This window comes from Pristis pectinata, chromosome 7 (genome assembly GCF_009764475.1).
Source record: "Pristis pectinata isolate sPriPec2 chromosome 7, sPriPec2.1.pri, whole genome shotgun sequence".
Classification (NCBI taxonomy): Eukaryota; Metazoa; Chordata; class Chondrichthyes; order Rhinopristiformes; family Pristidae; genus Pristis; species Pristis pectinata.
This window is the reverse complement of record NC_067411.1, coordinates 88931466-88952370: the sequence shown is the minus strand read 5'-3', so window position 1 is coordinate 88952370 and position 20905 is coordinate 88931466. Positions and strand designations below refer to the sequence as shown.

At 41.2% G+C, this 20905-nt stretch overlaps 1 protein-coding gene across 1 annotated transcript in view; it reads right to left on the bottom strand.

Moving 5' to 3' along the window:
* The window catches only part of fbxl17 (F-box and leucine-rich repeat protein 17), a 509283-nt gene that overhangs the window by 31917 nt on the left and 456461 nt on the right, over positions 1-20905 (bottom strand). The window contains 1 exon segment of the mRNA XM_052020204.1: positions 1-30. Coding sequence (XP_051876164.1) covers positions 1-30 — 30 coding nt within the window.

The following is a 20905-nucleotide window of genomic DNA, read 5'->3' as shown; positions in this document are numbered from 1 at the left end:
TGGCACTATATTGCCCAATCGCTATCAAAGCTGCAACAAATAAGGACAACGTCAATTACTTCTGCGTAGACAACCATTATTATAATTTATTTAAGGTGATAATTACCCTTGGTCAATATTCAACCAACTGCTGACATTTACTGCTCTTGAGTTCTGAGATGGGTGTGTTTGTAGTTGGGGATGACATAGTCAATGATTTCTCCCCTTTTCTCAAAAAGCAACATTTAGCTCAGTTTAAGATCATGAAGGGAAAGGCATAAGGCAGCATAGCAATTAGCAGGCTCACTTTACACTATAATTTGGTTCCAGTATCTATCCTGAATAACCCTGAATTGTTTGACTAACCCTTCACCAAATAGATAGAGATAGAAAAGACTGAGGTAAGGTTGAAGTGTAAAATACAAGTAGAGAAAGCGGAAAGTAACAAATTCAGTTACGCCTTTAAAAGATTTGGTAATCTAACTAAGAGCAGATAAAAGGAAAGAAATACTTTGCATTTCTATACCTGTAACTACATCTGATAGAAGAGTCCGTTGGAAGGAATCACAGTTGTGAAATTCCTGTTATGTTGGTAAATGTATCAGCTACTATAAATACAACAAAATCCTTAAATAGCAAAGACAGTTATCTGAGTTTTTCATGAGGAAACCACAATAGGACTCAATGTTTCTGTGAGGGTTTCAAAAACAATTGAGTTTACAAGTTATTTTTTTCTCTTATACAACTGTTTTATTTGTGCCCCTTCAGTATTGCACTGAAGTGTCAGTCTAATCGAATAAAGCTTGTGGAGTCAGGGCCTTTACCCATGAGTTTCTGACTCTGAGAGGAGTTTTATAGTTGAATTCTGAACCACCTGTTTTGTTAGTTCAAGACATGGCCATCAGAAAAAATCTTTGCTCTTGATGGCCATAACAAGAAGAATTTTCTGCTGGTTGCCTGCCCAATGTATCAAGGTAAACATTCCAGATCTAATACATTGCAATTACTTGTATCTTTAGTGCCAAATAAGATCAATTAACTGTATAATTTAGATAAATCCTTTGACCCTTTGGTATAGGATGCAAACATCCAAAAGGCAAAATATTTTCTGGCCGTTGTAACTTGTTGAAAAAGATTCTGATGAGGCTTAGCAGTCTAATTGAAGTACCAAAATGAAATATGGAGCTTATACATCATTGGTAACACAGACAAGAAATAGTGGAAGTCTCATTTCTCAGCTACTGTTTGTGTATAATCTAGGTGACCAATGAAGAGCAAGATTGGGTTTACTTTCAAAAGAAAAAAAATCTTGCATGTTTGGAGGTAGCATGAGAGTGAGGGAGAAGAGTGACCAGTAAGAGAAACCTGAATTTACATTCCAAAATAAAAAGAAAGTAATGGAATAAGCATAAGACTTCTTCCAGTCTATACTCCAAAGGTAGCATCAACCTTCAAGCTCATTACAAATGTCACCAAACATACCAATGTCAATTTACTTTCAACGTCAGCTTTCCCAACAGATCACGAGGTGAGATTGTCACCTTGTGGCAAATTTATTTTGCCGAGTATTCTAACGCTCAACACCAAAAAAAACCTGTCTCCTCAGTTGTAGCTAGTTTCATATACAGTTCAAGTCAGGTTGCTAATGAACCTCATCAGACCTTATCCTATAGAGGCTGTAAAACTGTATAATTAAGTTTATAAATCAGACTTTGTTTTCAGTGCTTTTAACCAACAACTAAACAGCAGAAAGGTCCATGGCAAGGAACATTTTGTTGCGTTATTTAATCAGTTCAAGCTTTGCACAACAATATGGTGAAGACCCTCTTTTGATGTGGGACTCATGACTTCAGTTAAATTGACATCCCAATATAGTTCTAAGGTGTCACTGTAGGATCATTCTTTTTTAAAGATGTTAAATTCAGATCTAAGTGCTCATTCAGAAGGTCCAGATGTATTCATGAAGAACAAAATGCATTCTTATAGTTATGAACATAGAACATTACAGCACAGTACAGCCCTTCAGCCACAATGTCGTGCCAACATTTTATCCTGCTCTAAGATCTATCTAACCCTTCCTTCCCACATAGCCCTCCATTTCTCTATCATTCATGTGGCTATCTAAGAGCTCTTAAACTGTCCCTAATGTATCGCCCCAACAACATCTGCCAGCAGTGTGTTCCACGCACCCACTACTCTCTGTGTAAAAAAACTTACCCCTGACATCCCCCTTATATCTTCCTCCAATCACCTTAAAATTATGTTCCTTTGTGTTAGCCACTGTCGCCCTGGGACAAAGTCTCTGACTGTCCACTCGATCTATGCCTTTTATCATCTTGTACACTTCTATCAAGTCACCTCTCATCCTCCTTCTCTCCAAGAGAAAAGCCCTAGCTCGCTCAACCTATCCTCATAAGACATGCTCTCCAATCCAGGCAGCATCCTGGTAAATCTCCTCTGCACCCTCTCTAAAGCTTCCACATCCTTCCTATAATGAGGCGACCAGAACTGAACACAATACTCCAAGTGTGGTCTAACCAGAGTTCTACAGAGCTGCAACATTACCTCGCGGTTCTTGAACTCGATACCCTGACTAATGAAGGCCAACACTTCCATACGCCTTCTTAAAAACCCTATCGGCCTGCGCGGCAACCTTGAGGGATCGATGGACGTGGACCCCAAGATCCCTCTGTTCCTCCACACTGTTAAAAGTCCTGCCATTAACCTTGTATTCTGCCTTCAAATTTGATCTTCCACAGTGTATCCCTTCACACTTTTCCGGGTTGAACTCCATCTGCCACTTCTCAGCCCAGCTCTGCATTCTATCAATATCCTGTTATAATCTACAGCAACCTTCTACACTATCCACAACACCACCAATCTTTGTATCATCTACAAACTTTATAAAATCACAAAGAGCAGGGGTCCCAGAACAGATCCCTGTGGAACACCACTGGTCATCGACCTCCAGGCAGAATATGCTCCATTTACCACTACCTTCTGTCTTCTATGAGCGAGCTAATTCTGAATCCACACAGCCAAGTTTTCCTGGATCCCATGCCTCCTGAATTTCTGAATGACCCTTCCATGAGGAACCTTATCAAATACCTTACTAAAATCCATGTACACCACATCCACTGCTCTACCTTCATCAATATGCTTTGTCACATCCTCAAAGAACTCAATCAGGCTCGTGAGGCATGACCTGCCCCTCACAAAGCCATGCTGACTCTCCCTAATCAGCCTTGCTTCTCCAAATGCCCATAATCCTGTCTCTAAGAATCTTCTCCAGTAATTTGCCCATCACCGAAGTACAACTCACTGGTCTGTAATTCCCAGGGTTGTCCCTACTCCCTTTTCTTAACAAAGGAACAACATTTGCCACCCTCAATCATCTGGTGCTACTCCTGTGGCCAGTGAAGATGCAAAGATCATCGCCAAAGGTGCAGCAATCTCTTCCCTCGCTTCCCGTAATAACCTTGGATACATTTCTTCCTCAATACATCAAAAACAGATTAATGTGTTAAAGTGATATTGTTAATGATGCTGTGTTTCTGAATGCTAAATGACTGCAATGCTTGCCCACTTATCAGTCATGACCATTTCGTTGCTAGTTACATTTTGGAAATTTCTGAGAAAAAAGCACCATACTAAAGAATGCCATTTTAAAAGACAAAAACATAAAACAAAATTTTAAATTTTGTACATGAAAGAAGCTCCATTGTAACATGAAAGTTTTCGAGAATAGTGTAAATACGATTTTTGGACAGCCTTAACATTAAGATGTGCTCTGTTCAGTTAGTGGTTGCAAAGAAGCATCACATTATCAGTGAACCTTTTGGAGACTCACTAATATAGAGGGTGCACCTCACGCAGTCTTCAGTTTCAGTTTCATGGACAAAAATTAAATGACAATATTGATAAGACCATAGATCATAAGACATAGGAGCAGAATTAGGCCATTCAGCCCATCGAGTCTGCTCCACCATTTGATCACCTTTTCTCCACAGGGTCTGTGTGGTGGTCACTCCTACTGCTTCCATGGACAGATCAATATGTACTTTATCCCTCACATTAGCTTGCAGTCTCAGTCTGACAGCTATATCTTTCAGAACTTAGCTGCCCAGTCAGTGGTGCTGCTAATCTTGGAGACTGTCATTAAAGTCCCTCATCCTGAGTACATTTTATATCCTTGCTATTTCTCACTTGCTTCTTCCACATTGTTAATAAGCAGGAGTGCTGATTCATCAGTTGAGGGAGAATGGTAAGGGTTAATAAGAAGGTTTCCTTGACGATGTTTGAAAGCCATGAAACTTCAAGCAGACTGCAGCCAATGTTCAGGACTGAGAGGACCACTCTGTACCCCTTGTACACCAGTATACTATCTCCTCGAGTGGGTTCTGTTCGGATGGAGGGACAGGACACAGCCAGGGATTTTGGGTCATTGGCTGAAAAGTACAATTCTGTGCATACAGCATGTCAGGCTGCTTGCTTGTCTTGTCTTTGGACTGCTCTCCGAAATTAGACACCAGTCCCAATATATTCAAAACAGGTGGACTTTGCAACGTCAAGTTGGCTGAGAGTGCCTTTGCCATGTCCAGATTAGGTGCCCAGGATGCTGCTAGATGATCTGTCCAGTTTCATTCTCATTGTGTTTCATTGCAGCAGTTTTTTTACGCAACTGTATGACTCTCCAGAAGGCAGTTAAGAACAAATCCCATTGCTGGGATACTGCATATGCCAGTGAGTCTAGTCTTCACTGTTTGGTTTGAGCAAGGTCCCTGTGTCTGCTTTTTACTTAGTTATGTTTTAACCACTTGTGGCTATCTTTTGGGTAGGTAGCAGTGGCGTATCTGGATCTAAGAAGACAGGTCTGATGATTGAAGCTAAGCTGATCCTCTGTGGCAGAATTAGAATTCATATTTATTCTTCTCTGGAGGTGATTAACTCACATATTGAATTTTCCTGGAAGGCCACACTTGTCATTGAATCTCTGATTCTTCCCACTGATTCCTGATAGCTTTACATTAATTTAATAGAGAAATGGCTTGTTGCTGGACAGGCAAAAGAAGGCACATCTGTGCTCACTGCCTCTAAAGTATTAACACATGTAAATTCTTTAGACGTGAGTAAGTTGATTGGCAGCAATGGGCTACATAAATAATGTCAATGAATCTATTATTCTTGTGTCCCTTCGCCGGATCATGCTGGGAAAACTGTCAGGGAAACAGCTTTTTTTCCCAAACAGTTAATTACAGGTAGTATTTGTGCTACTCAGCAACGTTGGCATTTTGAAGAATGAAGTGATTGGAGCAACACAGTCGAACCTCTTACATCTTATCTCCTTTCCTGTACTGTATATAATAGAGTGACCAGACACATTAAACTCACAAGCACATCTGTCACCATTCCAGATCTGGAAAAGGCAGGAAAGGCTAGCTGGGTTAAGTGATGCCACGGCAATATTTATGTAAAAGAAAATCATCTGTGGAGAGGTGAGCATTCTTTAGGCTCACTTAAATACATAACTCAAATCCATTTAATATCTTACAGCATCATTTCAATGAAAATGAAAAAGCTTCGTGTTCTGAGTTCTGCTTAAGAACATGTACAATTAATACATATTTTACAGACTTTTTGCATATCTCTTTAATGAGATACCAACCTTCTATATATGCAAAATTGCATTAACCTATTTTTGCCACTAAAGGATTATTGTAAATCCAAGCAAAATCCATTCATGGGCTGAAGTGAGTCACCAACAATCAGTAAGTAAAGAAAAACTACATATCTCAGAAATATAAAATAAAAACAGAAAATACTGGAAATACTCAGCTGGTCAAGCACCTTCTGTGGGAAGAAAAACACAGTTAACATTTCAGGTCGAAGACCCTTCATCAGAAGTGGAAAGGAAACAAAAGGAGCTTGTTAAGCTGCAAGGAAGGTGGGAGAAAGGGAGCTATCTCTGATAGAGTAAAACTGTGGTGACCATGGGGATAAGCTGTAAACAAGGTTATCTGGTCACTAAGTGAATGGGAGCAGTTAGAGTGAGAACAGAGACAAAAGAACAGAGACAAAAGAATGTAGGAATTGCAAGTCAAAACAGAAGAAAGGGCGTACACAATATTTATAGGGAAAAGTGGTCTTGTTCATATATTTTTACAGTTTTATCTTTTGCAGGCAAGAGCACAATTGACTTCTAATCTAATCACAAAAACCACAAAATAAACTTTAGTCCTGATGCAGGGTCTTAACCCCAAACGTTGACCATCTTTTTGTCTCCACAGATGCTGCTTAACCTGCTGAGTTCCTCCAGCATTTTGTTTTTTGCACACAAATTTGTTAAGGGAAGATATGTCTGACTAACCTGATTGCATTTTTGAGGAGTTAACAGGGACGGTCAGGAAGGACATCAGTTTGAAGCAGCTGACAAGGAGAAACATGGCCAGCCAGTCACAACAATTAAAATCTTTCGGATCTAGGGTAGAGTGGCAAATTGGATCCAAAACTAGCTCAGTGGCAGGAAGTAGCAGGTCACAGTTAGTGAAAGCTTTAGTGACAAGAAGTCTGTTACCCCTGGGGTTCCACAGGGCCCAGTACTCAGTCCCTTTTGTTTTATAATATGTATATTTAGACCTTGATGGAAGGGCATGATGATGCAAATATTTGGCATGTGGTTGAGTGCAAGGAGGAAGGATTTAGACTGCAAGATATAGATGGGTTAGTCAGTTGAGAAGAAAAGTAGTTCATTAGCCAAGGCACAAAATATAAGAACAGAGAGGCTATGCTATAACTGTATACAACAATAGTTAGATCACAGCTTGAGTACTGTACATGGATTTCGTCACATCACAGGAAAGATGCTATTGTATTGGCAAGAGTACAGAGTGGAGTTATGCAGATGTTGCCAGGACTGGAAAATTGTAGGAATGAGAAAAGACTGGATAAGCTTGAGCTTTTGTTGGAAAAGAGGAGCTGAGAGAAGACATCATTCAGATATATAAAATTATGAGGGGGCCACAATAGAGTAAACAGAGAAGACAACCTACTTCTCTTAACAGATGGCCTGAAAACCAGTGATGTCGATTCAAAGTAACTGAGAGAAGGTTTAGAGGGGAGATGAGAGATCTTTGCTTCATCTGAAGGTTGGTAAGAATCTGGAACTAACTGCCTGAAATGGAGAAAGAGGCAGAAACCCTCAGCACATTGAAAGAGTATTTGGATGTGCATTTGAGGGGCCAGGACAAGGGCTACGGACAATGCTGGCAGTAGGATTTGGTTTGGTAGTCCTGTCTATTGACTTGCACAGACATGATGGGCTGAATAGCTTCCTCCTGCATCATAGATTTTCTATTCGAGAGACAGACAACATCTATTACATGGCCACAAGGATCACTTCAAACACCAGTTAGCCTAACACTGTTCTGTCATTTATGATGCTGGAGGAACTCAGCAGGTCGAGCTGTGTGTGTGTGTGTGTGTGTGTGTGTGTGTGTGTGTGTGTGTGTGTGTGTGTGTGTGTGTGTGTGTGTGTGTGTGTGTGTGTGTGCGCGCGCACGCGCGCGCGCGGTGTGAGGGGGGAGGAGGAATTGTTGATATTTCAGGACAAAATCATGCGCCAGGACTGCTGCTCAACCCACTGAGTTCCTCCAGCAAATTCTTTGTTGCTCCATTTTCCAGCATCTGCAAGTATCTTGTGTCTGTCACCTAAGATTGCTGAGAGGTTATCCAAATTCTGTGGTTTTATGACCTCAGAAGTATTCACCCAATATGTGGTCAGATATTTAGAATGCCATAGCTCCAGTCTATAGCATGTTGTTTTAAATAACCATGGTTCTGTACATGAGTGGGGTTTCTATTTCAGGCACGGTAGTGTAGCGGTTAACGTAACGCTTTACAGCGCCAGCGACCAGGGTTCAATTCCTGCCGCTGTCTGTAAGGAGTTTGTACGTTCTCCCCATGACTGCGTGGGTTTCCTGTGGGTGCTCCGGTTTCCTCCCACATTCCAAAGACGTACGGGTTAGGAAGTTGTGGGCATGCTATGTTGGTGCCGGAAGCATGGCGACACTTGCGGGCTGCCCGCCAGAACACTACGCACAAAATACGTTTCACTGTGTGTTTCGATGTACATGTGACTAATAAAGATATTATCTATCTTATTTGATTCTCCTTGTAGGAATAAACCATGATCACTGAAGATCAAACTGCTTAAGTACAGGTTGACAGATGTCCAAGATCAAAGTGTGCACAGAGGTATATCTGAAGTTTACCAAGTTAAAATCACTTTTTAACTCAGATGCAAGAAAGCTTCCTGCATGATTCTGCTCACAGTCTTTAGTTGAGGTACAGCTCAACTGTGGTGATTTTGCAGCAGGTCGTCTTGTTACTTGGATGAAAATGATGCAGAACTAGTGAGGTCACTAACTAGTCTTTAAACCATTACTTTATGAATACATATAATGGAAAATTATTTGAGAAAAGTACAATTAACTATGCTTTAGTTACCTCCATACTTGACTATTCCAATGCACTCCTGTCTGATTTACCTCGCACCAACCTCTGTAAATGGAGGGTCTTTCAAAATTCTGCCCCCCCAAAGTACATACTTACACCATCCTCTTTGTCTCAGTGATACTGACATACACTACCTCCTGTTTAACCAATGTTTTGACTTGTACATTTTCACTCATGTTCCAGCTCTTTCTATGATCTCACCTCTACAAACATTTCCATCCTACGATTTTTCAGGATATCTTTGCTTCAATTCTAGCTTTTTGATCTTCTCCCATATTAATAGCTCCACCAATGGTGCACATGCCTTCGGGTACCAAGACTCTAAACTCTGGAATTCTCTCCCTAATCCTCTCTCCCTTTTCTGTCTCTCTTTTCTCTCTTTAGAAGCTCCTTGAAAACTACCTCTTAGGCTGTTTGCCCTATATATAGTGTCAAGGTTTGTTCGACAACACTTCTATGGAAAAGCATCTGCTTATGTTGAAGGGGCAAGCTCAAAGTTGCAAGTGGGTGGAGGAAGCAGGAGCAGAGTCGCCAGACAATAATCTGGTGAGGTTACTATCTTGTGCTTCTATGGCTATCTGAGGCCATTAGGATCTTCCTGCAAGTGCTAGCTGATTGAAAGTCCTACACACGTCCCTTAATTGTTGCAAAGTCGTAAGAGGGCAGCATGCAGGCAATAAACATAAAGAGTCTAATAATTGCTCTTTGGAGTATATCTAAGATGCAAATACAAAGGATAAGCTATTGGCAGCAACAAAGTATCCAAACTGAATGAGTTGAGAGCAAAACCAATGGAGAGCAGTGTATTGGAGGTGAACTGTGGAGGAGAAATCCATGACTTGAAGAAACGCTGAAGTAGAGCACTCCTCCTCCATCGTCAATTTTATCAATGGCAGTGGCTGGATGGAGGAGAGTGAGGAGAAGTAGAAAAGCAGAGTTGAAATTGATGGAGATGAAATCAGGTCAGGTGAATCAAACACATTCAATCATATCCCAATCATTTGTAATAGCTGATGTGGATGTTATAGCAGTGAGGGCACAATGGGAATTTATCAAGTGAACTTGATAACACATATGTGACCAACTAAAGTGGTCTTCGCTTATTGAATATATCCAAAATTGCAGAATTACTGTTATTAAATTAAGGAAAGAAAAAGTATACTGTTAACAGTTAGCTGGGAATGTGTTACAAGAACTGATTACATCAAAGCTGCTCAGAAAGTAACATAAACATGGAAGTACCATCTGACCACTGAGAATCTCTTAGCTTTACAAGATGCTTTAACATGCATAAATAAGCATGTATAAAGGCCTCATCAGATGGGCCTGTCTGCATCTATGAGTTATTAAAAATGTATTATTCAATATCTTTACAAATTATTTTTGGAAGGATATTGTGAGGCACGAAGTCAAATTTGCCAGTGCATTTTATATTGTGAATGAACCTCACAGGTGTGCTTAACCACAGGTGTGCAGCTTTGAGTGCTGTGGTGTGAAGGAAATGCACAAGTGATTTCTTTTCCCTCTAATTAACATTAAGTATCACACAGGGACTCTTATGAGCATCATGTACAAAAGCTAATTGGGCATTACACAAGAGCTGAGTACAGTGGATAGATAGTTCCAACTTTCAAATTCACTGCCCTCACTGCTGGTAAATGACACCCTGTAGGTTACAATGGAAATGATCACAGCTAAAAAGTCAGATCAACTGCAGAGGTGACTCTAATACCCATGTCTTCATTCAGATATCATAAATTTAATTGCAAAAAGAAAGGAAATGCTTATTTGAAAGGAATGTATTATGCTATTAAGTAGGTTTGGTAATGAAAGTGGATACAAATCTGAACATGGTAGTGAAATACTTCCATGAAAACAGAAATTATGGTTATATTGAAGGCTACAGGGTCGTTTGTTATCATAGTACATTCATGTTTCAAAGTATAACATTACAGAGCGTTTCAACACACATTAACATCTGCTCTTTTCCCCCACTTCCCACAAGCAGCTGTGCTGTTAATCCCAGCCTTGCCACTTTAAGAGAAGAGGCCAAGCATTTCTCTGACAAGGAGAATAAACTGGCAAGTCCAAGCATTCACAGGCAAACATCCTCATGCACCACCAAGCATTATAGCAAAAGGAAGAATTGCTGTGCACATTTGAAGCAAGTCACTTTCTCACCCTTTCAGATTTAACTGATATCAACTGCTGCATAAAAGGCAGTTAAAACAAACTGAATATTTTCTCATATTTAAAAAAGTGGGCATCCTCCAATCAGTTTTGCAGCAGCTACCATAAACTACAGATTAAACACTCTGTGTCCAAAACAAACTTTACTCCCTCCAGTTTCAACACAACTTCTGACTAATGGATTAAAAACAATAGAATTACATGTTCATTCTTTTAATTCAAGTATGATTACTATATGTAGTTGTTTTAACCATCATTTCTATCTTGTGGTGTTTTATTCACTCACTCACTATGAGATTGTTGGATTGAAAGTGGCCTGGGTTTTTACTGCTGGCAGGAGCTGGAAATGCCATTGCAGCACCATCATGACCTTTTCAACCTGGTTTATTAAATAATTTTTTAATTGCCCACAACACAAAAGCTGTACTACCTAAACAAACAGCATATAAAATATTCCACTCCCTGCAGTACAATGTATCATGAGAGCAGTATGTATTACCTACGTAGATGTGGCATCAAGTTGTAAAGCCTTGTTCAACAGTTTTCTCTTATAAAGGCAGGACTATTATGACATACATTACATCAGTGAGAAATGTTTTCATCTCTGCCAGACTAATGTCAGGGTCCTAAAAGCCAACTTTCATTCTCAGCAGTGCACCTTCCAGCAATAATGGGATAGATGGACATCTCTTTGTACTTCTATAAATGCCAGCTGCATCACATATCTTCTTGTGGTGCAAAAGATGGGTTGAAAAGCAATCTGTTCCTGAAACTGGGCCCATCATGAACTGGCTAGCAGGAGGTCTCTGGGAATGCCTTACTCCTTATTTCTTTCCTTATTTTCTTTTCCTTATCTGCAGAGAGAACTGCAGAGTCTCATCACCCCCACATTACAGTAGATTACTGACTTAAACCACAAAACCATGAAACACCTCAGCTCCTGCATTTCCCTTCCTGCAACAACAGAGGTTTTAAAAAATCCAATTCTGGTATTACAGGACTCACTGAATTAAAAGACCATTGATGAATGCAGGACCAAATTGACCAAGTTTTCTGTCACAGATTCTACAATAACAGGCAAAATATTTCATTCTCTTACGTTTATAAATGTCTTGGGCAAATTTATGATTGTGGTTTTGGTTCCATTGCAAGCAGATTGAAATAGATTTTAGGATGATAACACATTCTTCTTATCAGGCTGGTCTGGATTCAAAGCTGAGTTCCTGATGCCAAAGACAATCTTGCAACACATAAGGCATTCTAAGTTTCTCAGTTACATTAAAAAAGTATACCCTGCATGATCAGAAAGTGGATAATGTTCTGTGCCTCAGATGAGTGCTTTCTTGAAAATACAGCATAATTATAAACCTAAACAGCCTAGAAGTTCGCTTGTACCTTTAATATTTGTACAAAAGTGTTTGTAGCATGGCATGTTTTGGTTGTGGGCTTTCTGCAGCAAAATTGGCAATGGCGAAGGGTCATTTCCTTTTTGCTGAGCTCAGGTTCGTATTTTGATCTGGCGTGAGTGGGAAGAGCAAGCTAGTGAGGAGAGGGCTGTTGACTGGATGCTCAATTGGGGGCCTGGAAGAGTCCTGTGATGCAATGCAGGGACATCAGAGCGAGGAGAGAAGAGCTGGGATTCTTAGACATGAGGAGGATGGTGTCCCTGGATATTGAGGAGTGTCTAGAGATTGGGGCTGGGTGGTGGGAAGGTCTTACTGGCAGTAACTTGTTCTCTGCTTTTGAAATTCAGTTGCAAGTGTGCAGTGACTATGTTCACAAGATCACAAGACAAGGGAGCAGAAGCAGGCTATTCGGCCATCGAGTCTGCTCCAAGGAAAGGGAAATAGAAATGAGAAATGGGGAATGGGGGAAGAAGAAGAAGAAAAAAACTATTCTAATCCCAATTACCGGCCTTATCCCCATATCCCTTGATATCCTGACTATTTAGATATCTATCTATCTCCTCCTTGAACACCCCCACTGATCTGGCCTCCACTGCTGTACGTGGCAAGGAGTTCCACAAATTCACCACCCTCTGGCTAAAGAAATTTTTCCTCATCTCTGTTTTGAAACTGCACCCTCTAATTCTAAGATTGTGCCCTCTGGTCCTGGACTCACCCACCAAGGGAAACAGCCTAGCCACATTTACTCTGTCCTTTCCTATCAATATTTTAAATGTCGCTATGAGGTCCCCTCTCATTCTTCTGTACTCCAGCGAGTACAGTCCAAGAGCCGACAAACGCTCCTCATACGTAAGCCCTTTCATTCCTGGAATCATCCTCGTAAATCTCCTCTGAACCCTCTCCAACGTCAACACATCCTTCCTTATTGTATAGTTATTACCTTTGCATAAGAAAAACCTCACAACAAATTAAACAAATGATCAGTTAATTTATTTTGCAGAAGGACTAGGTCAAGGAAAGAATGGTACACCAAGCACTGGAACAACGCTTTGCTCTTCCTCAAGTTGCTTTGTATTTTTCACATCTCATCCAAAGTGCTTTCGCAATCCCCAGTGATCTGCATTGGAGACGATCTGGATTCAGTGCTAAATCTTATACCAGGCACAAATCCAAATGCTTTGACGCAAAGGAAAAGGCACAGTCAGTCCTGCCTCACCCCTTGTGTAGAGCTAAGTCCAATAACAGCTTCAAACTTTATACTATGGAACTTCATGTGCTTTTCAAAAACTAGCAAGCACGGACACAGTTAAAAAAAGCTCCCATTTCACGTATAGTAAGATAACAGAAATAATGAAAAATTAAATTTACATCATAACTCAAACCCTTTTTTTTGTGTTTAACCTCTTCAGAACCTCATCATTCCTTAACCAAATGAGCTGACACACTGAGCAAACATGCTCCAGTCCAGGAGCTTATCAGTTCATAGAGTCTGCTCCATTACAAACTGACACACCTCTTTAATTACCAACTACCCTGGAAAGTACTAGATCTCATTTTATGCTAGTGAATTGGCTGAGATTTAAGAATTAACTGCATAGAATTGTAGGTGTGAACCTACAGTCAATGCTTCCTTGATGCAGATATTGAATCTTCAGCATTTTGAATCCTCAGCTCATCGTCTAGGAATAACTAAATTCAAGGCTGCAAACAGATCAATTTTATGATGTCATCACTATTTATGCTATGAGTGCAGTCTACTGGAAGTGGGTTTAGACAGGCTGATCATTAACAGCTGTCTGAGAAACGCGACATACTTTCCATCAGTCTGGGGCAGAATCAAACCCCAATCCAAAATGTCAAAGGTTAGTGTGCTAGCTTATTTTTCCCTTGGTCATCTTAAAAGTTAAGAAAAATCATATTAGTCCATTACGATGATACTGATAAAATGTGTCCTGTTTATACAACTGACTAAAAATGCATTATCTACCTTACTGAACTCAAGCAAGGTTTCAAAAACAAAAATCCTCTACAAACTCTTTGTGTTTTTTCAAATGATTGGATTTTTTTTCTCTTTTCTCTAACATAAATCATACAGCAATTATGAGGTCTTTCTTGGCCTGCATGGTTAAAATATATTTACGCAATTGGCAGCAAAGAAACAGCCTTCAAAATTATTCCTACAGTCAATGATTCAGGAGAAAAGCTGGCTAAGATACCAACAAAGCCGTGTACAATAGGATAGTATGAAGTTCAATCTGTACTCTGTGATGAGTTAGGTCATCTCGCATGGGAAAGAATAAGAATCCATCATAATACCTCTGGCTGAATAATCTGCAAGTACTGATTGATTCAATGGTGACAAATGGCTACATGGGAAAGGCACACTGGGACAACAGGCATTCAAGGAACCTCAGTCCCACAATACTTATTGTGGAGGATATTCATGCAGAACTTTAAAGGAGGAAGAAGAAAAGATCTGTTGAATTTTAAACTCTAAATAGTGAAAAGGATCCAAACCTTATCTCCATATCCTCGCTTGTCATTAATGAATATCTCTTCTACCGAAGTACATCTTTGCTTGCATTCAAGGACAGAAATCTGCATGGCAATCAAGCTAGTGAATGAACGGTACCAAAAGATCAAAGTTTGGAGGGAGGGAGGGAGGCAAAAAATGAGTTGTTTCCATTACCAAGAAAAGAATTTAAGTTGGAAGACGATCTTCTACTTATGCTAATCTTCTCCAGTGGCATGGTCTTCCACAAACTCTCCATTACAGTGGCACTATCAGGACTGCTTATATTAGTGTTAAATCAATGCAACCTCTGAGCAAAGTGAAGTATGCCAAAGAACACGATGTGAAGAAGTGTCATCTAAATCATTCTAATCATTCTCTTCCAAAGCCCTTATCCAATCTCACTTTGAGGAAATGCAGCATAACTTGAGACTAACATCTGTATCAGTATGCAATTTCCTGAAATGCAATACCATATTAGACCGAAATTGGGCTCTTTAGGATCCATATTTGTTTGCCTATTTGACTCAAGCTTCTAACATTAAACTTGTTTACACATTTTTCTTTGCAACTCCTGTCATCCTTCAATTTGGTAAAGATGGTAAAGATACTTCTCTCCCATATGCGAAAAGAACACAGCATTTGCAAATCCTAACATTAATCCTCATGAAAATATGTATTGATGCAGTGCTGCCAAATTAGACAGGATGATACAGCTAAAGCCATCTTTAAGTATGTGAAAACCATACTTGCAAGAGAAAGAAACTTCTGCACCACTTATCCTTCACCACTTGGCACTCCACCTTGGTCCAAATATGGAGTTCCTCAATTACCTGCAGACCTGTGGATGATTGATTGGAAGAAGAATTGGCTGTGCTGATTTGTCAGACTTTGATTGTTGGATTTCACTAGAGTTTGAGAGATCATGAGAAAGTGCTGTGGCTTAAAGTTTAATTTGAACCCAGACCAGTTGTACTGTGGAAAGGCAATTGATGTCTGTTCCTTTTTTTTTCAGAACGACAGGAAGGAGGTGGAGGGCACCCATAGAGCAAGGGTACCTTCCAAAAGAGGAAGGAAGTGGCAGAAAAAGAGCTCTGAGCAGGTGGTTAAATCCATAACTACTTTATTAGGAGCATTTTATTGCCAGCAAAGTGATTGAGCATCAATTCTTGAGGAGATTCTACTTTTCCAGGTTGGCTCTCAACCTTATCTGCCACATAAAACCGTCCTGATTGTGGCAGTAAAAATCCCTGTAGCACTGAACTTCACTTGATCTGGCCCCTTCCATGTTGGTGCTGGACACATTAGTATCTGTCTGCATGAGGAAAGTAGTGGGAGGGCCATTCCATGCAGAGAGAGCTAAATTTATTTCCTTCTCCATGGGCAAACAAATCAAGCAATGTTTTGTTTGAGGATTGTGGGCTTCCTGATGGTGCCACTGTATTTTTGCTGCAGCCACATTAACATGAGGGAACCACATCAAAATCCTGAGATATGATGGAATCAAAAGGGATATCAATGTCCAACTTGTCTGCAAACTTGGGTAAACATAATAGAAGTGAAAGCCTTGATCTGGGAAGCAACTATGACTCCTTTATCATACGATAGTTTGCTATGCCCACTATTTTTCAGGCATCACATCATCCGAAAAAGCAGCTTCTTGGTACAAGAGACATCTGCTAAACATATAGCAGATGTCCTGAAGAAGGGTCCTGACCCGAAATGTTGACCACCTGCTTTTCTCCACGGACGTTGCCTGGCCTGCTGAGTTCCTCCAGCATCATAGTGTTTTTCATCTAGATTCCAGCATCTGCAGTCCTTTGTTTCTCTAGTATTACTGCTAAACATATGACTGTTCACACTCTTCCTAAGCCTGCATACAAGCAAGTGTCACATGTATAACTACATCCTCACTGCTACAGGAACAGTATAGAGCAGACGAGCTTGGTCCTCAAGCAACACTTCCTCTGCCTGGAGCATTCTGGAATCATGTTGCAAAAAAACCTCTGTTGCAATCCTCCACATAACTGGCAATTAGAAAGTGATCAGCCCTTGCCAGAAGCTGCGAGAAGGAGATGGTGAGGAAAGAGCACAATGAAACAAGGAGTAAGAAATAAAACTGAGGAAGGAAGTAGGCAACCTCAGGAAGTCCTTTTTGGCAGGCAATCAAACAGAAATTGAAACTACTGTGCTTTAAATGAGCCCTAAATCAAATCGCTACTCCTTAAAGAATGAAGCAGTCTGTGCCTGCATGCAGGAAGAACCCAATAACATTCAGCCATGCTAAGTGACAACGAGCATTGATGTTAAACATCCCAGATAATGACCATTCCCAACAAGAGTGAGTCCAAACTCCTCCCATTGACCTTTTCCAAATTCCACATTAACATACAGGAGTCACCACGGATCAGAAACTTAATTAGAACAGCAATATAATTACTATGACTCTAAGCAGGTCAGAAGTTGAATGTTCTGCAGAGAGTGACTCACCTATTGTGTGTGGCATGGTAGTGCAACAGTTAGAAGTACAACTGCACAGCTCGAGAGACCTGAGTTTGATCCTAACCTCAGATTGCTGTCAGTGTGGAGTCTGTACATGCTTTCCATAACTGCAAAGTTTTCCTCCAACTGGTCCAGTTTCCTAGCACATCTGAAGGATGTGCTGGAGGGTTAATTGGCCATTGTAAATTATCCATGGTGTAAGTTAATGGCCAACAGCATCTGTGCCAAGCCAATGACCTTTCATCAGGTTTCCAAAAGTTCTGCCTGACCTGCTAAGTATTTGCAGCATTTTATACTTTTATTGCTTGGCAGGGTATTCAAGCTTCTCTGCTAACACTTGTGCTGTAATGGAAGCAAAAGTATTGCCATCAGATGCTATATTATGTTGATGTTGCAAGTGCTGGGACTGGAGCTAGCCACCAGTTAGGCTCCAGACTCCTCTCAAAGTAAGGCATCAATCATACAGATGGGCCGAATGGCCTACTTCTGCTCCTTTGTCTTGTGATCTTGTGCTACCAGTGCCCAAGAAGAGCAGGACGAGCTGCCTCAACATCTATCATTTGGTAGCACTAACATCTACTGTGATGAAGTGCTTTGAGACGTTGGTCATGGCTAGAATTAACTTCTGCCGGAACAAGGACCTGGACCCACTGCAATTCGCCTACTGTCACAACAGGTCTACAGCAGACTCAATCTCACTGGCTCTCCACTCTGCTTTGGAGCAACTAAACAACCACAAAATATTCATCAGGCTGCTGTTTATTGATTACAGCTCAGTGTTCGACACCATCATCCCCTCAGTACTAATCAACAAGCTTCAAAACCTGGGTGTCTGAACCTCCCTCTGCAACTGGATCCTCGACTTCCTTATCAGGAGACTACAGTCAATGTGGATTGGTAGTAACATCTCCTTGTTGGTGACAATCAACACAGGCGCACCTCAAAGATATGTGCTTAGCCCACTGATCTACTCTCTCAACACACATGACTGCGTGGCTAGGCACAGCTCAAACACCATGTATAAATTTACCGATGACACCACTGTTGTTGGTAGAATCTCAGGTGGCAATGAGGAGGCTTACAGGAGTGAGGTAGGTCAGCTGATTGAGTGGTATAACCAACAACAACCTCGCATTCAATATCAGCAAGACCAAGGAATTGATTGTGAACTTCAGGAAGGAAAAGTTGAGAGAACACACACCAGTCCTCATTGAGGGGTCAGCGGTGGAAAGGGTGAGCAGCTCCAAGTTCCTGGGTGTCAACATCTCAGAGGATTATCCTGGGCCCAGCACATTGATGCAATCACGAAGAAGGCATGCCAGCTGCTCTACTTCATTAGGAGTTTGAGGTGATTTAGTAGGTCTTAGAAAGACCAAAGACTCTTACAAATTTCTATAGGTGTACAGTGGAGAGCATTCTGACTGGTTGCATCACCACCTGGTATGGAGGCTCCAATGCACAGGATCACAAGAGGCTGCAGAAGGTTATAGACTCAGTAAGCTCCATCACGGGCACAACCCCTCCCCACCATTGAGGACATCTTCAAGAGGCGGCGCCTCAAGAGGGCGGCAACCATCACTAAGGACCCTCACCACCTGGGACATGTCCTCTTCTTGTTACTACCATCGGGGAAGAGGTACAGGAGCCTGAAGGCCTACACTCAATGATTTAGGAACAGCTTCTTCCTCTCCACCATCAGATTTCTGAACGGTCCATGAACACCACCTCGTTATTCCTTTTTTTGCACTATTTATTTACTTTTGTAATTTATAATAATTTTATATCTTTGCACTGTACTGCTGCCGCAAAACAACAAATTTCACGTCATATGTAAGTGATAATAAATCTGAATCTGATTGTGATGTGCAAGGCTGGATCTAGACTCCCACCAGGTTCCTGCTTTCAAAACAATACGATTATAGTGAGAAGAGGGGGAAAATTGGGGGTGCAGCTTGTAAATCAGAAGAGATTACAGGATAAGGGGGAAGAAGTGGTGAGGATTACACCAGAGATCACCTTCATGCTCTCTCTAGTGCTGCTGATCAAAGACTGCTGCGATCTCTCCAATTACTGCCAGCATTATGTTCTCCAAGTAGAGGTGAACCACTGAAACTTTACCTGCCCTGCGCTAATTTGATGCCGCTGTCACTAATTATGTATTACTTTCTTCTGTAAGAGTCAGGGAAAAATATCTGACAAAGTGTCTGGTAATGGGTAATTGCTTTGTGGAGCACCTGCACTCAGTCCATAGGGGTGATCCTAAGTTTCCTGTTACATGCCACTTTAATTCTCGACCTCACTCCCTTTCTGACCCGTCATTCTGCAGCGTCCTCCACTACCATAGTGAGACCCAATGTAAACTAGAGGAACAATACCTTATCTTCCATTTTGTCACTTTGCAACCTTCTGGAATGAACACTGAATTTTCCAACTTCAGGTAAACTATCACCACTTCCCATTATCATGCTTGTGTCCCGTTCTCAACCCATTTCGAGAAAATGTCTTGCTAACGGTCAGTACTCATGCTCCACACCACCTGATCTGTCTTAACCTGTCTCCATATAGTCTTCTGTCTTATATCTCACTCCTCCCCCAACTCTGTTGGCAAAACTAATACCACTCCACTCTTTGCCCAGTTCTGAGGAAGGGTTCCTGACCCAAAATGTTAACTGGTCTATCTATCCTCAGATGCTGTCTGACTGACTGAGTTCTTCCAGCGTTTCTTGACTGCCATGATTGAATGGCTAGCAGTACATGGAAGTTGAGAGATGTGGATGCGAAGCTTGCAAAGGATTTTTGTGTGTGAAGGCATAGAGTCATACAGCATGGAAAGAGGCCCTTCGGCCCAACTCGTCCATGCTGACTGTGTTTCCCAGCGAGCTAGTCCCACCTGCCCACATTTGGCCCATAGCCCTCTAAACCTCTCCTATCCATGTACTTATCTAGATGGCATATCAATGTTAGCTAGGACTCCTGACTGATTGATGTTATTGGTACTGAACAATGAGGTACACATTACATGGAGTAGTGCTTAAGGTTAACAGTGTAGTGCTCGGAGATGGGATTTGATCACATGTACTCTGACTTACTCACACTGTCTGGTCATTAATCCTTTTGTTGCTCTGTGTTCTTGTACTTGGGCTTGTCTCCGTATGTTGACTTCAGTTCCCACCTCCTTCCATGCCCACTCAAACATCTGTATGGAAAATTTCATGATCCCCTTTGCAAAGAGGAACTCTCCCCTCCTCCCCCCTTTGTTGACCAAGGCAGCCAGAGACATATTGGAAAAATGGCATGCCCGAACTTGTCCGCAATCAACTATGGCTTCCAACAAGCTTCAAAGATTTACGGAATGACTTCCACCGCCAGGCATCTTCCTTTTAAGAGGGGTAGGCATGGCTTTCATCAGTGCAAGGTAACTGATCCTAACAGTTCACTAAATTTGACCCCATGGATGTTTCTCTAAGCCAAACTCGGATTGTTTTCTCTGGAGCATCAGACGCTGAGGGGTGACATGATAGAAGTATATAAAGTTATGAGAGGCATAGCTAGGACAGATAGTCAGAGTCTTTTTCCCCAGGGTGGAAAATGTCAAATACTAGAAGGCATAGCTTTAAAGTGAGGGGGAAAGTTTCAAGGAGATTTAAGAGGCAAGTTTTTTTTTACCCAGAGAGTGGTAGGTGCCTGGAACACACTGCCAAGGGATGTGGAAGCAGATACAATAGCAACATTTAAGAGGCATTTAGATAGAAACGTGAAGAGGCAGAGAATGGAGCGATATAGACCATGTGCAGGCAGATGT